Genomic DNA, 18,149 nt, shown 5'->3' with positions numbered 1-18,149 from the left:
ACCAATCAGCGTTCTACTTAATGACGTTACATTTCTCCTCTCATGATCTGATAGTAAATTGGATAGAATGTTTTTGCTTTTTTCTCATCCTGCATTTGAAATTGCTAAGGCGATTTTTCCACTAGAGACTGTAACTATAACTTTCCTTGGCTCAAGGACAATCCCACGTCTCTTACAGGGTTCATACCGCCTCGCTTTTAGCTATTTATAATTGCCTATGACATAGACCTAGTTAATTTAAGAAATAATTTATCAAAATGGGATATTTTAATTTTCACTCAACGTTTCCGGTCAATTCCCGAACAAAGACAACAGTAACCGTTTGATAATATTTTAACAACCTCATCTATCTAACTCTAAATTTACAACGTGTGATGCAACACTTGATAAGGTATAAATATATAAATTCTCTGGAATCCATGGTAGTTTCTTTTTGGTTTTGTTTAACCAGAGGCGATAGAAACAAAGTCAAGGAGAAAACCCTTTACTAACGACGACAACGGATTACTAGCGTTAACGAATAACAAGAGCTACCGTGTCATCGACCACCAGTCTTGTAATGATATCTGTGCTCTATTGTGTTGGGGGGGAAAAATACAAAATATTCGCAAAATGAAGAGTTTTTTACGCACCTAAACGAGCGTATTTATGGCCTTGAAATGTACCTCTTCCTAGTAACGTCCCCACTGAAGAGGTAGTCGCTACAATCGGAGCCTCCGAGATGATGTAGGCCCGCGCGTGTCGATTTTTATGTAGGGAAATATCCAGTTTTATTGAGGAAATATTTTCACCCAATATGTGTACTAGATGGCGCCTTTATTACCGTTGCGAAGGGGCTCTTCCATAAATTGTCGTTGTTGATATTTTAGGGGCCAATTATAAAAATTTATGAAAGAGAAAGGTTACACCCTTAAATTAACGTAACTGTTTCAGGGGCTATTTATATTTTATTGAATCGTTTGGTTAGATTGTGTGGACAACAAAATGAATTATGAGATTTTAACATTGTTCTTTTTTTTAGTAAAACAAAACTTCTTGAAGTTGCTAATTCACAGTTTACCATAAGATGAATTTTTTTACTCCTTCGTAACCTTTCATTTTTTAACCTTAGCTTTTTTATCCTTTAATTCTTTATCATGATTGCTTAATAACGGTCTTCGGAAATTTTCAAAATCATTTTTTTACTATCCGCGACCTCGCTCTACGTCTATGCCTTGCCCTAATATTGTAGCAGTCCAAGGGGTCACGATGCTGAACTTATTTTTATTTTACGGTACTAAAAGCGCCCCCAAGCTAGAAATCACGGCGAACTAAATTAGTTTAAAAAATTTCTCGCTTCGCGATAGGCCTACATCGTCTCGGAGGCTCCGGAACAGCCATAGCCAATAAGTAATAGGGGAAGTACACTCTTTACTCGGTCTGGATTACCTCTGAATTTTTATTTTTCGAGTCCCAGCTCTTATTTATCAACTACAGTGCGAAATGATTCCAACTTCAAACAACGGAAATAACCTCGAGATTGTTATCGCTGTTCGACATTTAACTCTTGTTGCATCGAAGTTAAGGCGTTTTCGCTGCAATTCTCTGTTTCGTTTATCGTTTTGCGATAATCTTTTGAAAGATAAGGATAATTGCCGTTGACACCAGTGAAACGGGAATTAAATGTCATTTAGATTGCGGGGGTTCAGCCGTCGTAAACACAGAACGGAGCCTCCGAGATGAAGCCGAGGCCTGTGCTTATCGCGAAGCGAGAAATTTTTTTAAATAATTTAGTTCGGCGTGTTTTCAAGCTTGGGGGCGCTTTTAGTATCGTAAAACAAAAATGAGTTCAGCCTAGGCCTGTGATTGAAGGCGAGTACTCGACTCGAGACTTGAAAATCAAAATTTTAGGACTTGAGAATTATTTCGAGTCCTCAAAAATCCTCACTATTGGACTCGAGGAGGACTCGAGCCGAGATTTTACTCCTTATCAAGTCCAAAAATATTTACCTTGAATTCGGTGACCCGAAATTTTAAGTAGAGCGCCGCATCTGGTGGGGTTTAACCGATTTAAAGTTTAGAATAGACAGGTGAATGGACAATAATTTTACGTCAGCTAAAGCAGTTAAGCAAACCAAAACCAAAAGTTAAAATTATTGTTAATGCGCGTCATTTTCGACGTGGGCACTGTAAGTTTTATACTTTGTAAGAATAATTTACCCTTCTAGAAAATTATTTATTATAACTTTTGTAATATAATTATGTAAAATTAAACTATGTATCTTAAAGTAAATATTTATAGAATTAATTTAACAGGACTCGAGTGGGACTTGATATAATTTATCAGGACTCGACACTGGACTTGAAACCTAGTTCTTAACCTGACATAAGGACTCGAGGACTCGATACCAATTTAAAGACTCGACTCGAGAGCTGTTTTTAGGACTCGAGACTCGACTCGAACCCCAAAAAACTGGACTCGCACAGGCCTAGTTCAGCCTCGTGACCCCGTCGACTACTACATTATTAGTAGGCCTGTGCGAGTCCAGTTTTTTGGGGTTCAAGTCGAGTCTCGAGTCCTTAAAAAGCTCTTATAGAATTTCGAGTCGAGTCTTTTAATTGGTATCGAGTCCTCGAGTCCTTAAGTCAGCTTAAGAACTAGGTTTCAAGTCCAGTGTCGAGTCTTGAAAAATTATATCAAGTCCCACTCGAGTCCTATTAAATTAATTCTATTAATACTAACTTTAATTTAATTTACTTAGTTTAATTTTACATAATTAATAACACAGGAATTATAATAAACTAATTTCTAATAAGGATAAATTTTACTCATAAAGTATAAATCTCACGACGAAAATGACGCGGAGTAACAATAATTTAAACTTTTTGTTCTGGTTTGCTTAACTCTTTTAGCTGAAGTCAAATTTTTGAACCATCACCTGTCTATTCTAAACTTTAAATCGATTAAACCCCACAAGATGCGGCGCTCTACTTAAAATTCAGGGTCACAAAGTAAATATTTTTGGACTTGATAAGGCGTCAAGTCTCTGTTCGAGTCCTCCTCGAGTCCAATAGCGAAGATTTTTAAGGACTCGAAATAATTTTCAAGTCCTAAAATTTTGATTTTCGAGTCTCGAGTCGAGTACTCGACTCGAGACTCGATCGGGTACTCGCCTTCATTCGAGTACTCGCACAGGCCTAATTATTAGGGCAAGGTATAGACGTAGAGCGGTGAAGCCGAGGTTGCGGATAGTAAAAAAATGTTTTAGAAAATTTCCGAAGACCTTTATTAAACAATCATGCAAAAGAAGTAAAGAATAAAAAAGCTAAGGTTTTGATTAGCACAAAATTACCGGTTCAAATTATGGAAATAGATAAATTTCCGTTTTATGGTTAAAACAAGATGGAAAAACCAAAATATTACCTATCCGAGTCAAGAGGAGCACTATATTTACAAACTTATTAACCTAGATATAGAATTATTTCTCTTTTTTGAAGTAAACATTTACGAATTATTAAAGCAGGATTCAAAGAATAGCGAATATACAGTAAAGCAGACGACATTTACATCCAATAAAGATATGTCTTGGACACATGGAAATCAGTAAATGCGAAAGAGCGGGAAAAGAAGTGCATAAATTTTGGAGAGATATAACCTTTATGTGTTTGAAAAGGCCCAATTGTCTACGCCTCAACTGTTAACCCTATATTCTCATAGCTATATTCACAACTAGTTTTCAGTATAAAGACTACTGTTTCGTTTCACCTCAACGATAATCTTAGTTTGCCAACATGAGTGTTAACGTTAAATATACCAAAAATGACTTCTGGTTAGACGCACCAAAGAGGGTAGAAAGGGGGGAGTTGAAGCTAGCGGCTTTGGCAAAGCATTTTGGGTGTTCTCGCTTTTCTTCTTTATTTATTTCTTATATTTCCCTCCTAATATCTGGTTCACTGTACTTCAACCAACAAGAGGGCAGAGATAGGTGCGCGCGCACACCGTAAGTTCAGATGTAAACTTTCAAAGCGAGAACACTCCAGCCAAGCCTTCTACTCCCCCTCTTTCGACACACTGAAAGTCAATGCGCACCATAACAAGAATGAAAACTTCAAAGCTATAACCCGATAACGATTAGCCCTTTCACTGATCTAATTCCCACCATGATGCTTTCTTCTATTATATTATCTAAATCTGATTAATAAAACGTGTATTTAACTTTCGGCTCACTCTGAACCGTTAATGTCTCTTCTTTACAGACACGATAATCAAAACCCAAAGTTTACTCCACCTCAGGTCTCTTACTCTTTGGTTCACTAAGCCTATTGCGGATCAAACTTGATTTACCCGACAGAATCCAGGCCTTAGCTTTCTTCATGAAATAACTAAACCAAGGATTATTCTATATACAGATGTAGTATAGCTTAAGTAATATATAAACAGCCATTTCAAATAATAATATTAAACAAGTTGGAAAAACCAAAATTTTACCTCTCCGAGTCAGGAGGAGGACTACGACTACAAACAAAAACGGATTTATGCACTAAGAACGTGGGATCATAGCTTTAGCCTCTGGTACCATCCTCGCATACTTTATTGAGAAACTTCGTCTGCTTATATTTTGGCTCCACCCACAAATTCTGTGTATAGAGACTTCTCTATTTTTGTGGTTAAATATTTTTTCCGAAATTGCGCCAGTGGTAAAAAAGCAAAGTGGACAACAATGCTATATAACTCCCGATTTAGTGGAATTAAGTTTTAAAGTTAAGAATATAAATATTTGATGTTTCTTTTTTAAGCATCTAGTTTTTCTTTCTTTATATATTTAACCACGAAAATAGAGATATACAGAATTTGTGGGTGGAGTCAAAATATAAGCAGACGACGTTTCTCAATAAAGTATGCGAGGATAGTAAGTGAATTTGCTACCTTCAACGTTCTTCTCACATAAATCCGTTTTTGCTACAAACTAATTAACGTAGATATAGAATTATTTCTCTTTTTTGAAGTAAAAATTTACGAATTATTAAAGCAGTATTCCAAGCATAGCGAATATACAGTAAAGCAGACGACATTTGCATGCAATAAAGATGTGTCTTGGACGCATTCAAATCAGTAAATGGGGAAAAACAGGAAATGAAATATATAAATTTTGGAGAGATATAACTTTTAAGTGTTTGAAAAGGCCCAATTGTCTACGCCTCAACTGTTAACCCTATATTCTTATAACTACATTCACAACTAGTTAGCAGTTTAAACACTACTGTCTTGTTTCACCTCAACGCTATTCTTAGTTTGCCAACATGAGTGTTAACGTTAAATATCACCAAAACTGACTCGTGGTTAGACGCACTGAAAGTCAATGCGCACCATAATAAGAATGAAAACTTCTGAGCTATAACCGGATAACGATTAGCCCTTTCACTGACCTAATTCCCACCGTGATGCTTTTTTCTATTATAAAATCTAAACCTGATTTTTTAAACGAGTAATTAACTTTCGGCTCACTCTGAACCGTTAATGTCCCTTCCTTACAGACACGAAAATTAAAACCCAATGTTTACTTCACCTCAGGTCTCAATTATTTACTTTTTGGTTCACTAAGCCTATTGCGGATAACAATCGATTCACCCGCCAGGGTCCAGGCCTTAGCTTTCTTCTCGAAATCGTAAAAGCAAGGATTATTCTATATACAGTTGTAGTATAGCTTAAGTAATATATAAACAGCCATTTCAAATAACAATATTAAAAAATGTCCTTGGAATATCAAAATGAAACAGAGCTTTAAAGCTGCAAAAGTACTAAATGCATCGTAACTACGAAAAATATTTCAACATATTCATTTTACATTATGGAAAAAGTGAATATTAAGGTTCTGTAGGATTTCTTTACACACCAAAACAAAGCGAACTGCTAACGCAGCGCACTAGAGTAACCACGGACGGACACACACAGACAATAACGGATAATACTTGATTTAACCGACAGAGTGTAAGCCTTAGCGCTCTTCTTGATATAACTAAACTAAGGATTATTCTATATACAGATGTAGTATAGCTTAAGTAATATATAAACAGCCATTTCAAATAATAATATTAAAAATGTCCTTGGAATATCAAAATGAAACAGAGCTTTCAAGTTACAAAACTACTAAAGGCAACGTAATTACGAAAAATACTTCCACATATTCACTTCATATTATGGAAAAAGGGAATATTAAGGTTCTGTATCATTTCTTAACACATCAATACAAGGCTAACTGCTAACGCGACGCACTAGTGTAACGGACACACACAGACAAAAATATTGACTGCTTTTTAACTCTTTCCGCATTAATTTTGAATTGAGAAACAAGATTATCTTAAATATTAAATTAAATATAATTAATATTTAATATTTTCTTCGTTATTTGTTCGCCTTATTGAGCGTTACATCGTTTAAAAAAAGAACAATTAAACATTCTTGAGAGACTTGACTAATATTGACGTTTGAAATGAAGCATACGCCTGTGGTTTCACCTTACTCATATAGGTAGTATATAAGGGTTTCGAATCGCAGCTATGGATAAGAACAGCGCAATTGCGTGAACCTTTGGTGGAAGCCCCGCCATTGGGAGGCCAGCCGTTTCTCGTAACCCTGGTCGATCGCCGCGAATGTCTTAACCTTAAGGATGATGATGGAGTAGAAGCCAGGTGTACAGACTGGCGTCCATGTGCGATGGACAAAAACAAAGACCAGAAGATGGTGGTGTTAGAAACCAGGTGTACAGACTGGCGTCCATGTGGGATGGACAAAAACAAAGACCAGAAGATGGTGGTGTTAGAAGCCAGGTGTACAGACTGGTGTCCATGTGGGATGGACAAAATCAAAGACCAGAAGATGGTGGTGATAGAAACCAGGTGTACAAACTGGTGTCCGTGTAGGATGGACAAAAACAAAGACCAGAAGATGGTGGTGTTAGAATCCAGGTGTACTGACTGGTGTCCATGTGTGATGGACAAAGACTAGAGGCTGGTGGTGTTAGACAGGCAATGGAGTGGAATACAATTTCCGGGAAATGCGGTCCGGAAATTGAGAACACGTTTGCTCCGATTTGCAAACTGCGAACGCGGTCACGTGGGTGTAACAACAGACAGACAGACACGTCGAAATTAGAACCTCTCCGTGACATACGTCAATCGGAGAGGTAAAAACATCCTTGGAATATCAAAATGAAACAGAGCTTTAAAGCTACAAAAGTACTAAATGCATCGTAATTACGAAAAAGATTTCCACATATTCACTTTATATTATGGAACAAGTTGGAAAAACCAAAATATTACCTCTCCGAGTCAAGAGGTTTACTACTACAAACTTATTTACCTAGATTTGGAATTATTTCTCTTTTTTTGAACTAAAAATTTACGAATTATTGATGCAGCCAAGCATTGCGAATATACAGTAAAGCAGACGACATTTTACATCCAATAAGGATAAATCTTGGACACATGGAAATCGGTCAATGGGGAAAATAACAGGTAATGAAGTGTATAAATTTTGGAGAGAAATAACCTTTATGTGTTTGTAAAGGCTCAATTGTCTACGCTTCAGCTGTTTACCCGATATACTCATAGCTACATTCACAACTGGTTTGAAGTGTAAACACTATCGTCTTGTCTCACCTCAACAATGTTCTTAGTTTGCCAACATGCGTGTTAAGGTTAAATAACACCAAAGCTGATTTGTGGCTAGACGCACTGAAAGTCTTGCGCACCATAAAAAGAATGAAAACTCCGTGGTTAAAACCCGTTTACCATTAGCCCTTTCACTGTTGTGGTCTAAGTGCCACCATGATCTTTTCTTCTATTATAATATCTACACCCGATAATTTAAACGTGTATTTAACTTTAGGCTCACTCTGAACCGTTAATGTCTCTTCAATACAGACACGAAAATCAAAACCCATAGTTTACTACACCTTGGGCCTCAATTATTTACTCTTTAGATCACTAGGCCTATTACGGATAATACTTGATTTAACCGACAGAGTGTAAGCCTTAGCGCTCTTCTTGATATAACTAAACTAAGGATTATTCTATATACAGATGTAGTATAGCTTAAGTAATATATAAACAGCCATTTCAAATAATAATATTAAAAATGTCCTTGGAATATCAAAATGAAACAGAGCTTTCAAGTTACAAAACTACTAATGGCAACGTAATTACGAAAAATACTTCCACATATTCACTTCATATTATGGAAAAAGGGAATATTAAGGTTCTGTATCATTTCTTAACACATCAATACAAGGCTAACTGCTAACGCGACGCACTAGTGTAACGGACACACACAGACAAAAATATTGACTGCTTTTTAACTCTTTCCGTATTAATTTTGAGTCGAGAAACAAGATTATCTTAAATATTAAAATAAATTTAATTAATATTAAATATTTTCTTCGTTAGTAGTTCGCCTTATTGAGCGTTACATCGTTTCTGATAAAGAACAATTAAACATTCTTGAGAGACTTGACTAATATTGGCGTTTGAAATGAAGCATACGCCGGTTGCTTCGCCTTACTCAAATAGGTAGTATATAAGGGTGTCGAACTACAGTTAAAAGCAAGAACAACCGCAATTGCGAAAACCTTTGGTGGACAACCCTCCCGAGGGAGGCTAGACGTTTCTCGTAACCCTAGCTGATTGCCGCGAATGTCTTAAACCAAACGATGACGATGGAGTTAGAAGCCAATGAGAGAGATTGGTGTCTATGTGGAATAGATGGAAGACCAGTAGATGGTGGTGTTTAGAAGCCAGTATGTACAGACTGGTGTCAAAGTGGGATGGACAAAAACCAGAAAATAGTGGTGATTAGAAGCCAGTATGTACAGACTGGTGTCCAAGTGGAATGGACGAAGACCAGAAGATGGTGGTGATTAGAAGCCAGTATGTACAGACTGGTGTCCATGTGGGATGGCCAAAAGATGGTGGTGATTAGAAGCCAGTAAGAACAGACTGGTGTCCGTGTGGGATGGACAAAGACCAGAAGATGGTGGTGTGAGAACTCAAGTAGAGGAGCCATTTCCGCGACTGTGAATGCAGTTCGGAAATGGCGAACACGTTTGCTCCGATTTGGAAACTGCGAACGCGGTCACGTGGGTGTAACAACAGACACACAGACAGACAGACACACACGATCGTAACAGAACCTCTCCGTGACATACGTCACTCGGAGAGGTAAAAATGGGAAAGCGCAATTAAGTTATCGATTCCTCGAATATATATTTTCTGTAGTCCGAGGTTTCCCATTAGAATGTCGCGGGAGAGTGGTCAGTGCTGAGCCCCATTCAGGTTGATTTCTTGACCGTGCTATAAAATATGAATGAAGTTGAAAGCAACAACAGTATTTATCGTCAATTACGGTAAGAAAGTGATCTAATTATTGCTGATAGAATAAGTTAAGTCAATATTTAGTCAAGGCTATTTGAGCAAATAGAAGTGAAAGGAGAGCTAGGCACTTGAGAGCTAGTTTAAGGAGTCAACAAAAGTACCTATCTCAATAACGAGTAAATGTTGGGCCTAACCTGGCGTTCAATTTGAAGAAAAACATCTGAAGTTTCCATCCGTTACTTTTGTATAAGCGTAGTGAAAGCGTATTTCACGAAACCTTTATTTTAAGTAAAATCAGAAGTAAGATGAGACTAGAAGTACTGAGCTAACCAAATTCTTCACTCGGCGAAAGTGAATATTCTTGATAACACACCAACGGTTGGCCCTCTAGTAGCGGTTTCTGAATTTTCCCTCCAAAACGTGAGACGCTCGTGGCGGTAGACGGCCGAACTAGATTCAAGCACCCACGTCCGTGTTCCGCCGCTTTAGGTTGAGGAGAAGGGGGTAGGAAATTTTTGGAACTCGACCAATTTTTTCTCTCTGGTGTAGGCGCGATGGAAGCGGCATAAAATCCTCAAATTTGTTCACTAGTGCCAGGATCTACTACCAATGCTAGAGCCCTTCACTTCTAGTCCCTTATCCTACTTCTTGTAAAATCAATTATATGCACAATATGAGGTTGTCGAATTGTGGTTGTATCGTTTCTGGATTTTACGTTAGGGTCTCGTGGCCCTATTCTATGGATAGATAGATTTTCAATCTTCAACACGAGCTCTCGAACTACTCATTTCACGCAGTCAAACTTAAATTATGACTATTTTAAGAAAGGGGCTGTTCTAAGTACTCAGTACTGACCCTTTATTTGAAATAAAATTATGTTTACGACGTATTCTAGAGTCTTGATCTCTTTCTCTCTAGCTTCAACGATCAACCAATAGGCGCTTTATAATAGTCTAAAAGTTAGAGAATTGTCCCCACTACTTTCTATTATTTCCTACTTCTCTTTGTTGGCGTTGAATCTAGTTCCTGCCTAAGACCATTAACAATTGTTAATGGTCTTAGTTCCAGCCTAAGACCATTAACAATTGTTGATGGTCTTAGTTCCAGCTAATACGTAATTTGTTTTTTAGATTTCAAAGTTCCAGATCTCTGCATTTTTCAACTTTTGGGGTAAGTTTCCAAAATTAATCGTAATTAATTTCAATTGTTGATTTAACGAAATCTTATCCATCGCGTAGCATGACTCTGAGCATGAGAAATTTTTGAAAGCAGCCTACGAAAAAATTCTAAATATCAGGTTTGAACTGATTCCACGGTATGATTTGTTGTTTATATCATGAATACATTAGCATGTGTATTCTTGTTTGTATTTATTATTTCCCACTTAATTAATCCGCGAGTAAACAGTCCCCGTAACGTAATTAAGAGTAATTAATCAATCGATGAGTTTGATCTGGGTTCCCTTTGTTTACGGTTAAGGTAAACAACCGAAAATAGTTTGCCTTAAAACATATCAGAGCGCCATCAGTGTTTAGCAAAAGATTCCATCGAGCTATAGAAATACGTTCTTAATGTTACAGTTCAATTTAGGAGAACAATATTAAAGAGGGGGCGAAAGAGAAAAATCAAGTGATTTTTTATCATTGATTCTTCTACTAATTAAAAGACCTATCTGCATAGCGAAACATCCAGGAAATATCTCCGAATGATTTTAAAATTAAAGTTACTTGGAGATTTCATGGATAATTTGAAATTTGCACCTCCGACCAATAGCGTAACGCTTGGCCTTCTTGTTAATAAAATTCCAGTGGCACGTGTCTCCTTGGCGAATGAAACATCGTGGCGCGTGAGAGCGTGAAACGGGTATTATGTTTACAAGAAGGCGGGGCGTTACGCGATTGGTCACGGGTGCAAATTTCAAATTATCCAAGAAATATAGTCTCAAACTAATCTGAACTTTAAAATGATTCGGAGCTGGTATTTCCTTTAAGGTTTATCTATGGAGGTTGGTCTTATAACTAGTTCAAGAATCGATTAAAAAATGAGTTGATTTTTCCTATTCATCCTCTCTTTAAGAGGATAATTAAATAAGACTTCCGTAATGACTTCTCAAACACCAGGAGACTGTCCAGAGTTTTAACCGTTATATTGATCAAAACAGTAAACATTGAAAATACAAGAAAAGGGCGGAATTAATTATCCGAAATGAAAATAAATATTGGGAAAATATCTAATGTACTTTCAGTTTCCATGGACTATTTTGCATCGATGGAGACAAGGAGATATTTATATGTGAGGTAAGCTATACTTACGTGACCACGCATTTTGAAATCAAAATCAATGTCAACTACACGTAGCAACAATAACGTGGCAATTGTGATAGGGGGTAGTATTGTTAATTTTTCATTTAGAGGTAAAATCAGGGAGGAGATAGGTGAGAGGAGGAGATGATGATGTGAATAGAAGGGTTGGTTCGCCTCTCTCCGGCGCTCGCTCACGACGCTCAGGAAGTCTCCGCGGACTCCGCTCGTATGCGTCAAATTTAAAAACCGGTTTGGAACTGGAAGTCGGAGCTGGCCGTAGTGCAGTAACCGACGCCACTCGCGCGTGCGCGTTAGCTAGAATCGAACGAAAGAGATAAAAATTCCTACCCTCCCCTTTTTTCCCCTTCCATTTATATTACTTATTCAGTGTTTCTGTAACATTAGAGCAAGACTCCCTCTCACCGTCCTGGTAATGTTAGAACAAAATTATTAACAGCATAACAAACACTAATACTATTAGATTATGTCCTCCAATATTGATATGAAATACTTATGGTGTTTCTTATTAAAACGTTCACGTATTAGAATGTGGATATATACACGGTTAAATTGCTGTCGTCTTTCGAGAATTTCGACGTTTGGTACCCAAGATCAGTTTCGAGACCAACGGATAAAATTATGATTTCGATTCCAAAAAGAATTACGGAGAAAACGTTGATGGTTATCAGCGTGGACAAAGCGGTAATTAGCGCCTCCTATGTTTATGTACTTCCCTTCAATTCTTAATTATTTTGTACGTATTTCAGACCGTTGTCCTTTTACTTTTGAGCTTCACCGTTTTCTCTGTATTATTCGCGATATCGTACGTGATTTACGAGAAATTCAAGAGCAGAACTGGTCAAGGACGATGTCTAGAACTCTTGAAACATTCGTTGGCAACTGTTTGGAACTTTGCGGCCCTGCTCTTCACCGAACGTAATCCACGCAACTAAAATTGCCAATGTCCAATGGCTTATCGAGTTCTTTTCAATGTCTATTAGCTTTTCCATCCCTTTCAAAGCTGAAATTGAGCGAACGGATTTTGGTCAATACATGGCTAACCGCGATAATTTTTTTATCCGCAATCATCAACTGCAACATGAAATCCGAATTTTACCAAGAAGACTATCTTTTTTACGAAACCGAAGACGACATTGGCAAATACCGAGTTAGACCATTGTTTTCAAGAAACGAAAAAACATTTTACGACCAATTCGTAAGTCATACCATAAGTTTATAAGATATGTTCCATAAGTATAACACTTTCCACACAAGTTCGTAATGCTAGAGACTTCCATCTTCCTATTTAGACTGTACTAAGCCATTGACAGCGCCTGACTAGGCGTCGCTTTACCCTGACAAACCAGTGACAAACTTATGGAACATATCTTATGAACTTGAATGGTTATATCAAGATTCAAGCAACACGAAAGTTGATGCCATTTAATTGTCAGGTTTCGCGTCATCCGTGGGTTGAAAAGTTCGATCCCAAAACGATATTAACTCATATAACTTACGCGGGTGACATTATACCTTTACTGGCCTCGATCGATGAACCAACTGCCCTAATTCTCAGCGAAAATGCCATTCTCACCAACGAGGTTTTCAATCCAGAGTTCATAGGGGCGGGAATCACGTATCACGTGGCTAAACTGCAATTCGAATACAATGTCTACGGCGTCAACAAAAGTCTTATTGTGGATCCCGCACTCGACGAACATCTGACTCGTGGATTTCAAATCATTTTCGAGACTAAGCCTTTGCAGCCAAATGAATTGAAAGGAAACTTTTTGGCCGAGCGTGTTCTTTGGAAACCGCCAGTTAAAACTCATGCCGTCATTAAACTGACCGACATCAGTCAGGTTTTCAACGCCTACATCTACGGCGTACTAATATCGTCGCTAGCTTTACTCCTAGAACTAATAACTAAGTTCTGTATCTAAGCCTTGGCCGACCTAGCCCGGCTCCATTAACACCCTTACCATGCAGGCTAATCTTCTACACACATTTTTACCTTGCGTAAGGCAGGAACCAATCGGGACTCGTACACGCGGACGAAGCTAAAATTAGCCTTTTCCCATGTGAATCAGACTTTTAAGGGGCCCGAGATTTTCTTCAAAATTAAAAAAATATATATTTCTTACCTTGCAGTGCTTTGATTTAAATGTTAAATGAAAAACATGTCTCTTAAACTGTATCGTATGAAAAATAAATTACAAAACAATAAACTTGACTCAAAACAGTAAAGATGAACACCGTGCACAACCTCAAGAGACCACAAAAATACACGGCCATATCAGACGCGGTCTCACACTCGAATGAGAGTTATTAGACCAAAATATTTTTTTTTTCGTAAAAAAAAGGGGATGAAGCGATGAGTAACGATAGGCTTGCCTAAATTAGCACCAATTATAATTGACGTCTCAAATAAGGCATAGCTTAAAAAATATATTTAACTAGATGTTACCCGCGGCGTCCCTCGCTTGTAATAAGGGCTGCGTTCAGTAACACTCATCAGGAAAAACATCGATGTTTGGGAAAATGAAATCGGTGTTCTTTTGACGTCATGATGACGTTGCAGTTGTTGAACGGCACAGTTTTGAGTAATCGATGCTTTTCTTAATGGCGACGATATTATGATAACGTTACGGCAGAGGCTTAAATAATAAATCCGAACTATTTACAAAGATATTGTACTTCATTTTATCAATTAGATCAAAATTCTGTCAGAATCCATTTTATTACCGAAATAATATATTGCTTTTTAGTATTATTATCCATAAGGATAATTTTTGTCAATTCTTCATTACTTTAAATTGCAGGAGGTTGGGATGTAGTTCCCCCCATTTTTTTGTCGCGGCGCAAAATTACGAAATTTAAGTCATGAATCCGATGCTCATCAAAAAAACCTCCTCTCACAGATGATTTTTCTGATGGGCATCCGATGAGCATCATGACGTCACTCCCAAAGACGCGAAAAACCGTTCAGTAAGACATCGATGCTATCTTTTAGTCATCGATGTTTTTGATGCCGGTTACTGAACGCAGCCTAGAACTTCCATCAAAATGATATAAAGAATGGCTAGATTTTACTGACGACTAATATTTTGGAGCACCCTTGGAGCGAAGGCACTCGGCGTTGCCCGTCAGCCCCTAGGGATGCATTTTTTATTACGTTTCACTCGGACATTATTCCATACAGAAGGGTTAAGTTTCTGGCCGCCATTTAAAAAGATGGCAACAAATCGAACCCAAAAGACCATTCAGCACGTCGATAGGTTAAAGGAAACCAGTGTACTAAATATTTGCGAAATCGGTTGAAACGCGCGGACTTTGTTGCATATAAAGAAGATTTTTTACATTTCTGGGCGCCATTTATTAAGATGGTGGAGGGTTGGAAAAATCTTTCTTAGTACGCGCCTACTACTTATGATTAACGTTCCTGCAAATTTTCAGCATTCTATGTAGGCAAGCGGTTTGGGCTGGGCGTTGATTATCAGTCAGTCAGTCAGGACTTTGATTTATATAGATATAGATTGAAAAACGCCAACATTTCGACTCTCTCAACTTGGTTTGATCGTAAGTTGCTCAGCGTCTCCAAACTTAAAAGATGTAAATGACTCTAGAGTAACGGTAGACGTTGATGAGGCGAACGTTTTTTCCGCAATTTCTTTCATCGAAAATCGTTCGAAAATGACCAGGCATTAATAAACAATTTAGATACCTATAATTTTTCGTGTTTAAAATTCCTTTCTAAGATTTTTTTAATGAGTGTTCCAAACAACACGAATAAATATTTTTCAACAAAAATATAATAATTATCAAAGAAACGGCAATAACGATGAGAAGAGCGGCCATGAAAAATTGTAATACGCAATTCGCTGCAGTTCCATCCTGTAATTTAAGGAAATTTCATTAAGATTGGATAAATTAAGTTATCAGATCAAGGATGATCCTTGGTCAGATGCTCGAGAAATTAACGTGGAGTTCAAATACATCTCTGATAGACTCGTATCTCGCTTAAATTTCATTGGTTCCTTAGACACGTCTACGTAGTCGTATTTAATCCATGGCGAAGGGTCATAGGAAAATGGAGCCAGCTTAGTTTCTTACCATGGTTCCAACTTTCACTCCATCACCTGCGAGTTAAATTAAAGTTCATGAGGGTTCAACTGAAATGCATTAACAATTACTACAGGTTCTTACCGAAAGTGTTACTATCAGCAATAGTGGGGTTTATGCCTTTCGCCTTATTTTCCTGAAAAGCATCACAAGTCAAAAAGTTAAGGGAATTCAATTAAAATTGTGAACTCGATATTAAAATGTCATTTGATTTTATCAGAAGGGGATAATAGAAGAAGCGTGACACTCTGTATCATTCTTAATACTTTAGTTACGTAACATGATTCTTCCCAGGCGAGGGAATACACCTAAAAATAAATTCATTCAAAATTTACAACGGCCATACGAGTTTCTAAACCGGGCTTTCACGAATGAGGGGTGATCTTATTGGTTCGCTTAGAAATGCGCAGAGGCAGAATTTTAGTGTCAGAATGTTTTCAGCCAATGAAAAATGTCACCTTTGAGTTTGTATATCTGTTCACTAGATGGCGCTTGCTTCATTTTCAATTTGCCCCTTAACGGGCGTATATATATGGCCAGCTTGTTTATTTTATTTTTAGGTCTATTACCCTTTTGGTTTGGTCTCCCGCTCATCTAAGACCATTAACAACCCCCGGGACTCGCAACGCAAGCTTTCTACTTTTCATGGTTTTCTGTTACTAGCGATCCTAGCGACCCTAGCGGTATATTGAGGAAGCTTTTAAGGGGTGCCGAATTTCCGGTTTACAGGTTCCTCTCTTTGCTATTTAAAAATGGCGGATCACGACGGAGAAGATGAGAATGAAAATGTTAACGTGTACATGTTTTTTTACTACCATATTGCAGATATCAAGCTAATTTAGCGATATATTATTTCGCTATTTTATCATAATTGTACATTAAACCAAGAAGAAGACGATCTTATTTCTTTTTTTAAGCGAAACTCGGAACCGGAAGTTCTGTACACCTTATAAGTTTCTATCCGTTGCCACTTGGTGGCACCCTCGTCGCAAAAACAGCCGTAACAACTAGAGGCGTAGATTTCGATACGAGGATCTTATTGCGTGCGAGTCCCGGGGGTTGTTAATGGTCTTAGCGCTCACCAAACTTCAGATGGGTAAATATCGCACGGTGCTAGGGTGAATTTTATAATTATTGTTTGGTGGTACTAAATCCTCAGCAATCAAGCCACAAACCTCCTCTTGACGTGGGTCAAGATTAAGAATGCACAAAATAGCTAAGCGCTAATAGAGTAATAATGATGAGGGGGAACTATTTACATGGCGTATGTTTTAGTTCTGATGTTGGGAAGAATCATGTTACAATTATACCCCTCCCGCTTTGTGCATGGCACACTTCTCTCGAAGAGGGCTATGATATATTTCTGATTATATCAGGAGAAAATAGAAGAGAGTATAATACCAGGAGTTCATAATAACCCCCCTTCGGGGGGAAGTACGAAACTGGTTAAAAAGCCCGTAACAACAAAGTTTCGCCGTAAAGCTCAGCGGATTTATACACCGCTTAACTCCCAAAGAAATAGTTACCCCAATGTTTAGCGCCCACGCGCATTAATTTCCCATATTCCGGGTTAGCACTATTTTTATCTTGTGATTTTGGGAATGGGAGCGAAAATGGCTCGCGAGTCGCGTCTCACTTCTGTCGGCGCGGGCAGCCGCGGTGTACATTAAGCCTTGGCTAAGAAGCTTTGCGATGGTTTCTAGTTCCCCCTATAATAACCCCGAAGGGGGGTTATTATGAACTCCTGATAATACTTCCGTTCCCGCAAGCTGCGCTTCGTTTAAGACGTTAGATTTCTACCGCTCGAGGGTCGAGACCCCTCCTCACAGCTTTTAAAGAGAGAGAGAAATAGTTCCCTCAAAACAGAATACGGGCTCAGAGACGGCTACGAGGAGCGGCTCCCTCTCCCAGAATTTCATGAGCAGTGCTACTTTCCAAAAACACGTTCTAACCTCTAGTCTTCTGATTGGCTACATGAAGTTAAGGGGAGGGGGGGTAAAATTTGGACTGCCCTCAAACAAGGTAGAAAGCAGGAGTGAAATATTGACCCAAGTATTGTACTCTCTCCTATTTCCTCTTGATTATATATATATATTCTGGAAATTATTTTTCTTTTTCTTTTTTCATTTGCCTTTTTTATGGAGTTCCACAAAATCATAAAATTTTTAAACGTACTTTATGTTTGCTATTCACTTGTAGAAGATTTTTACCCATGGTCCCGAAAAGGTTCCTTCCAGTACTTGGTTTCTACCAAATCTACATCGCAATTTCAATTAAATAAACGCGAAGAGAAAAATTAATTTTAAACCTTTTAAGTTTCATAATAGAAAACTAAAAATATTACTCGAGTCTTACCTGAAAACTACCTTTTTTGGG

General features: G+C 37.9%; 2 protein-coding genes and 1 long non-coding RNA gene across 3 annotated transcripts; 2 read left to right on the top strand and 1 right to left on the bottom strand.

The window, feature by feature from the left end:
• The first annotated feature begins 9,336 nt into the window (after positions 1-9,336).
• On the top strand, positions 9,337-12,604 carry LOC149651861 (uncharacterized). Its single transcript, XM_089846976.1, has 7 exons — positions 9,337-9,380; positions 10,479-10,518; positions 10,587-10,663; positions 11,760-11,782; positions 11,856-11,935; positions 12,198-12,353; positions 12,419-12,604. The coding sequence occupies exons 1-7, from the start codon at positions 9,337-9,339 to the stop codon at positions 12,602-12,604; spliced, it is 606 nt and encodes a 201-aa protein (XP_089703102.1).
• Positions 12,605-12,683: 79 nt separating this feature from the next.
• LOC149651860 (uncharacterized) lies at positions 12,684-13,604 on the top strand. The gene is made up of 2 exons (XM_089847124.1): positions 12,684-12,867; positions 13,106-13,604. Exons 1-2 carry the CDS (start codon positions 12,751-12,753, stop codon positions 13,592-13,594), a joined length of 606 nt encoding a protein of 201 aa, XP_089703250.1. The 5' UTR covers positions 12,684-12,750; the 3' UTR covers positions 13,595-13,604.
• A 1,788-nt stretch (positions 13,605-15,392) lies between these two features.
• Positions 15,393-16,071, bottom strand: LOC149651859 (uncharacterized). Its single transcript, XR_016370895.1, has 3 exons — positions 15,858-16,071; positions 15,648-15,790; positions 15,393-15,545 (listed from the first exon to the last, which is right to left on the bottom strand). It is a non-coding gene; the product is annotated as an uncharacterized LOC149651859 (long non-coding RNA).
• Between the last annotated feature and the right edge of the window lie 2,078 nt (positions 16,072-18,149).

This window comes from Phalangium opilio, unplaced genomic scaffold (assembly GCF_054372755.1).
Source record: "Phalangium opilio isolate 3A_F unplaced genomic scaffold, DU_Popi_V2 ptg000082l_1, whole genome shotgun sequence".
Lineage (NCBI taxonomy): Eukaryota > Metazoa > Arthropoda > Arachnida > Opiliones > Phalangiidae > Phalangium > Phalangium opilio.
This window is presented reverse-complemented; position numbering and strand designations above follow the sequence as displayed.

What these genes read in the sequence shown, in the direction of transcription:
- LOC149651861 (XM_089846976.1), top strand. Translation starts at nt 9,337, where the DNA reads ATGAATGAAGTTGAAAGCAACAACAGTATTTATCGTCAATTACG. An exon ending in AGTATTTATCGTCAATTACG is followed by an intron (nt 9,381 to 10,478) that starts GTAAGAAAGTGA and finishes TTTGTTTTTTAG; the next exon opens with ATTTCAAAGTTCCAGATCTC. An exon ending in AGGTTTGAACTGATTCCACG is followed by an intron (nt 10,664 to 11,759) that starts GTATGATTTGTT and finishes TTTTTCATTTAG; the next exon opens with AGGTAAAATCAGGGAGGAGA.
- LOC149651860 (XM_089847124.1), top strand. Translation starts at nt 12,751, where the DNA reads ATGAAATCCGAATTTTACCAAGAAGACTATCTTTTTTACGAAACCGAA. An exon ending in AAACATTTTACGACCAATTC is followed by an intron (nt 12,868 to 13,105) that starts GTAAGTCATACC and finishes TTTAATTGTCAG; the next exon opens with GTTTCGCGTCATCCGTGGGT.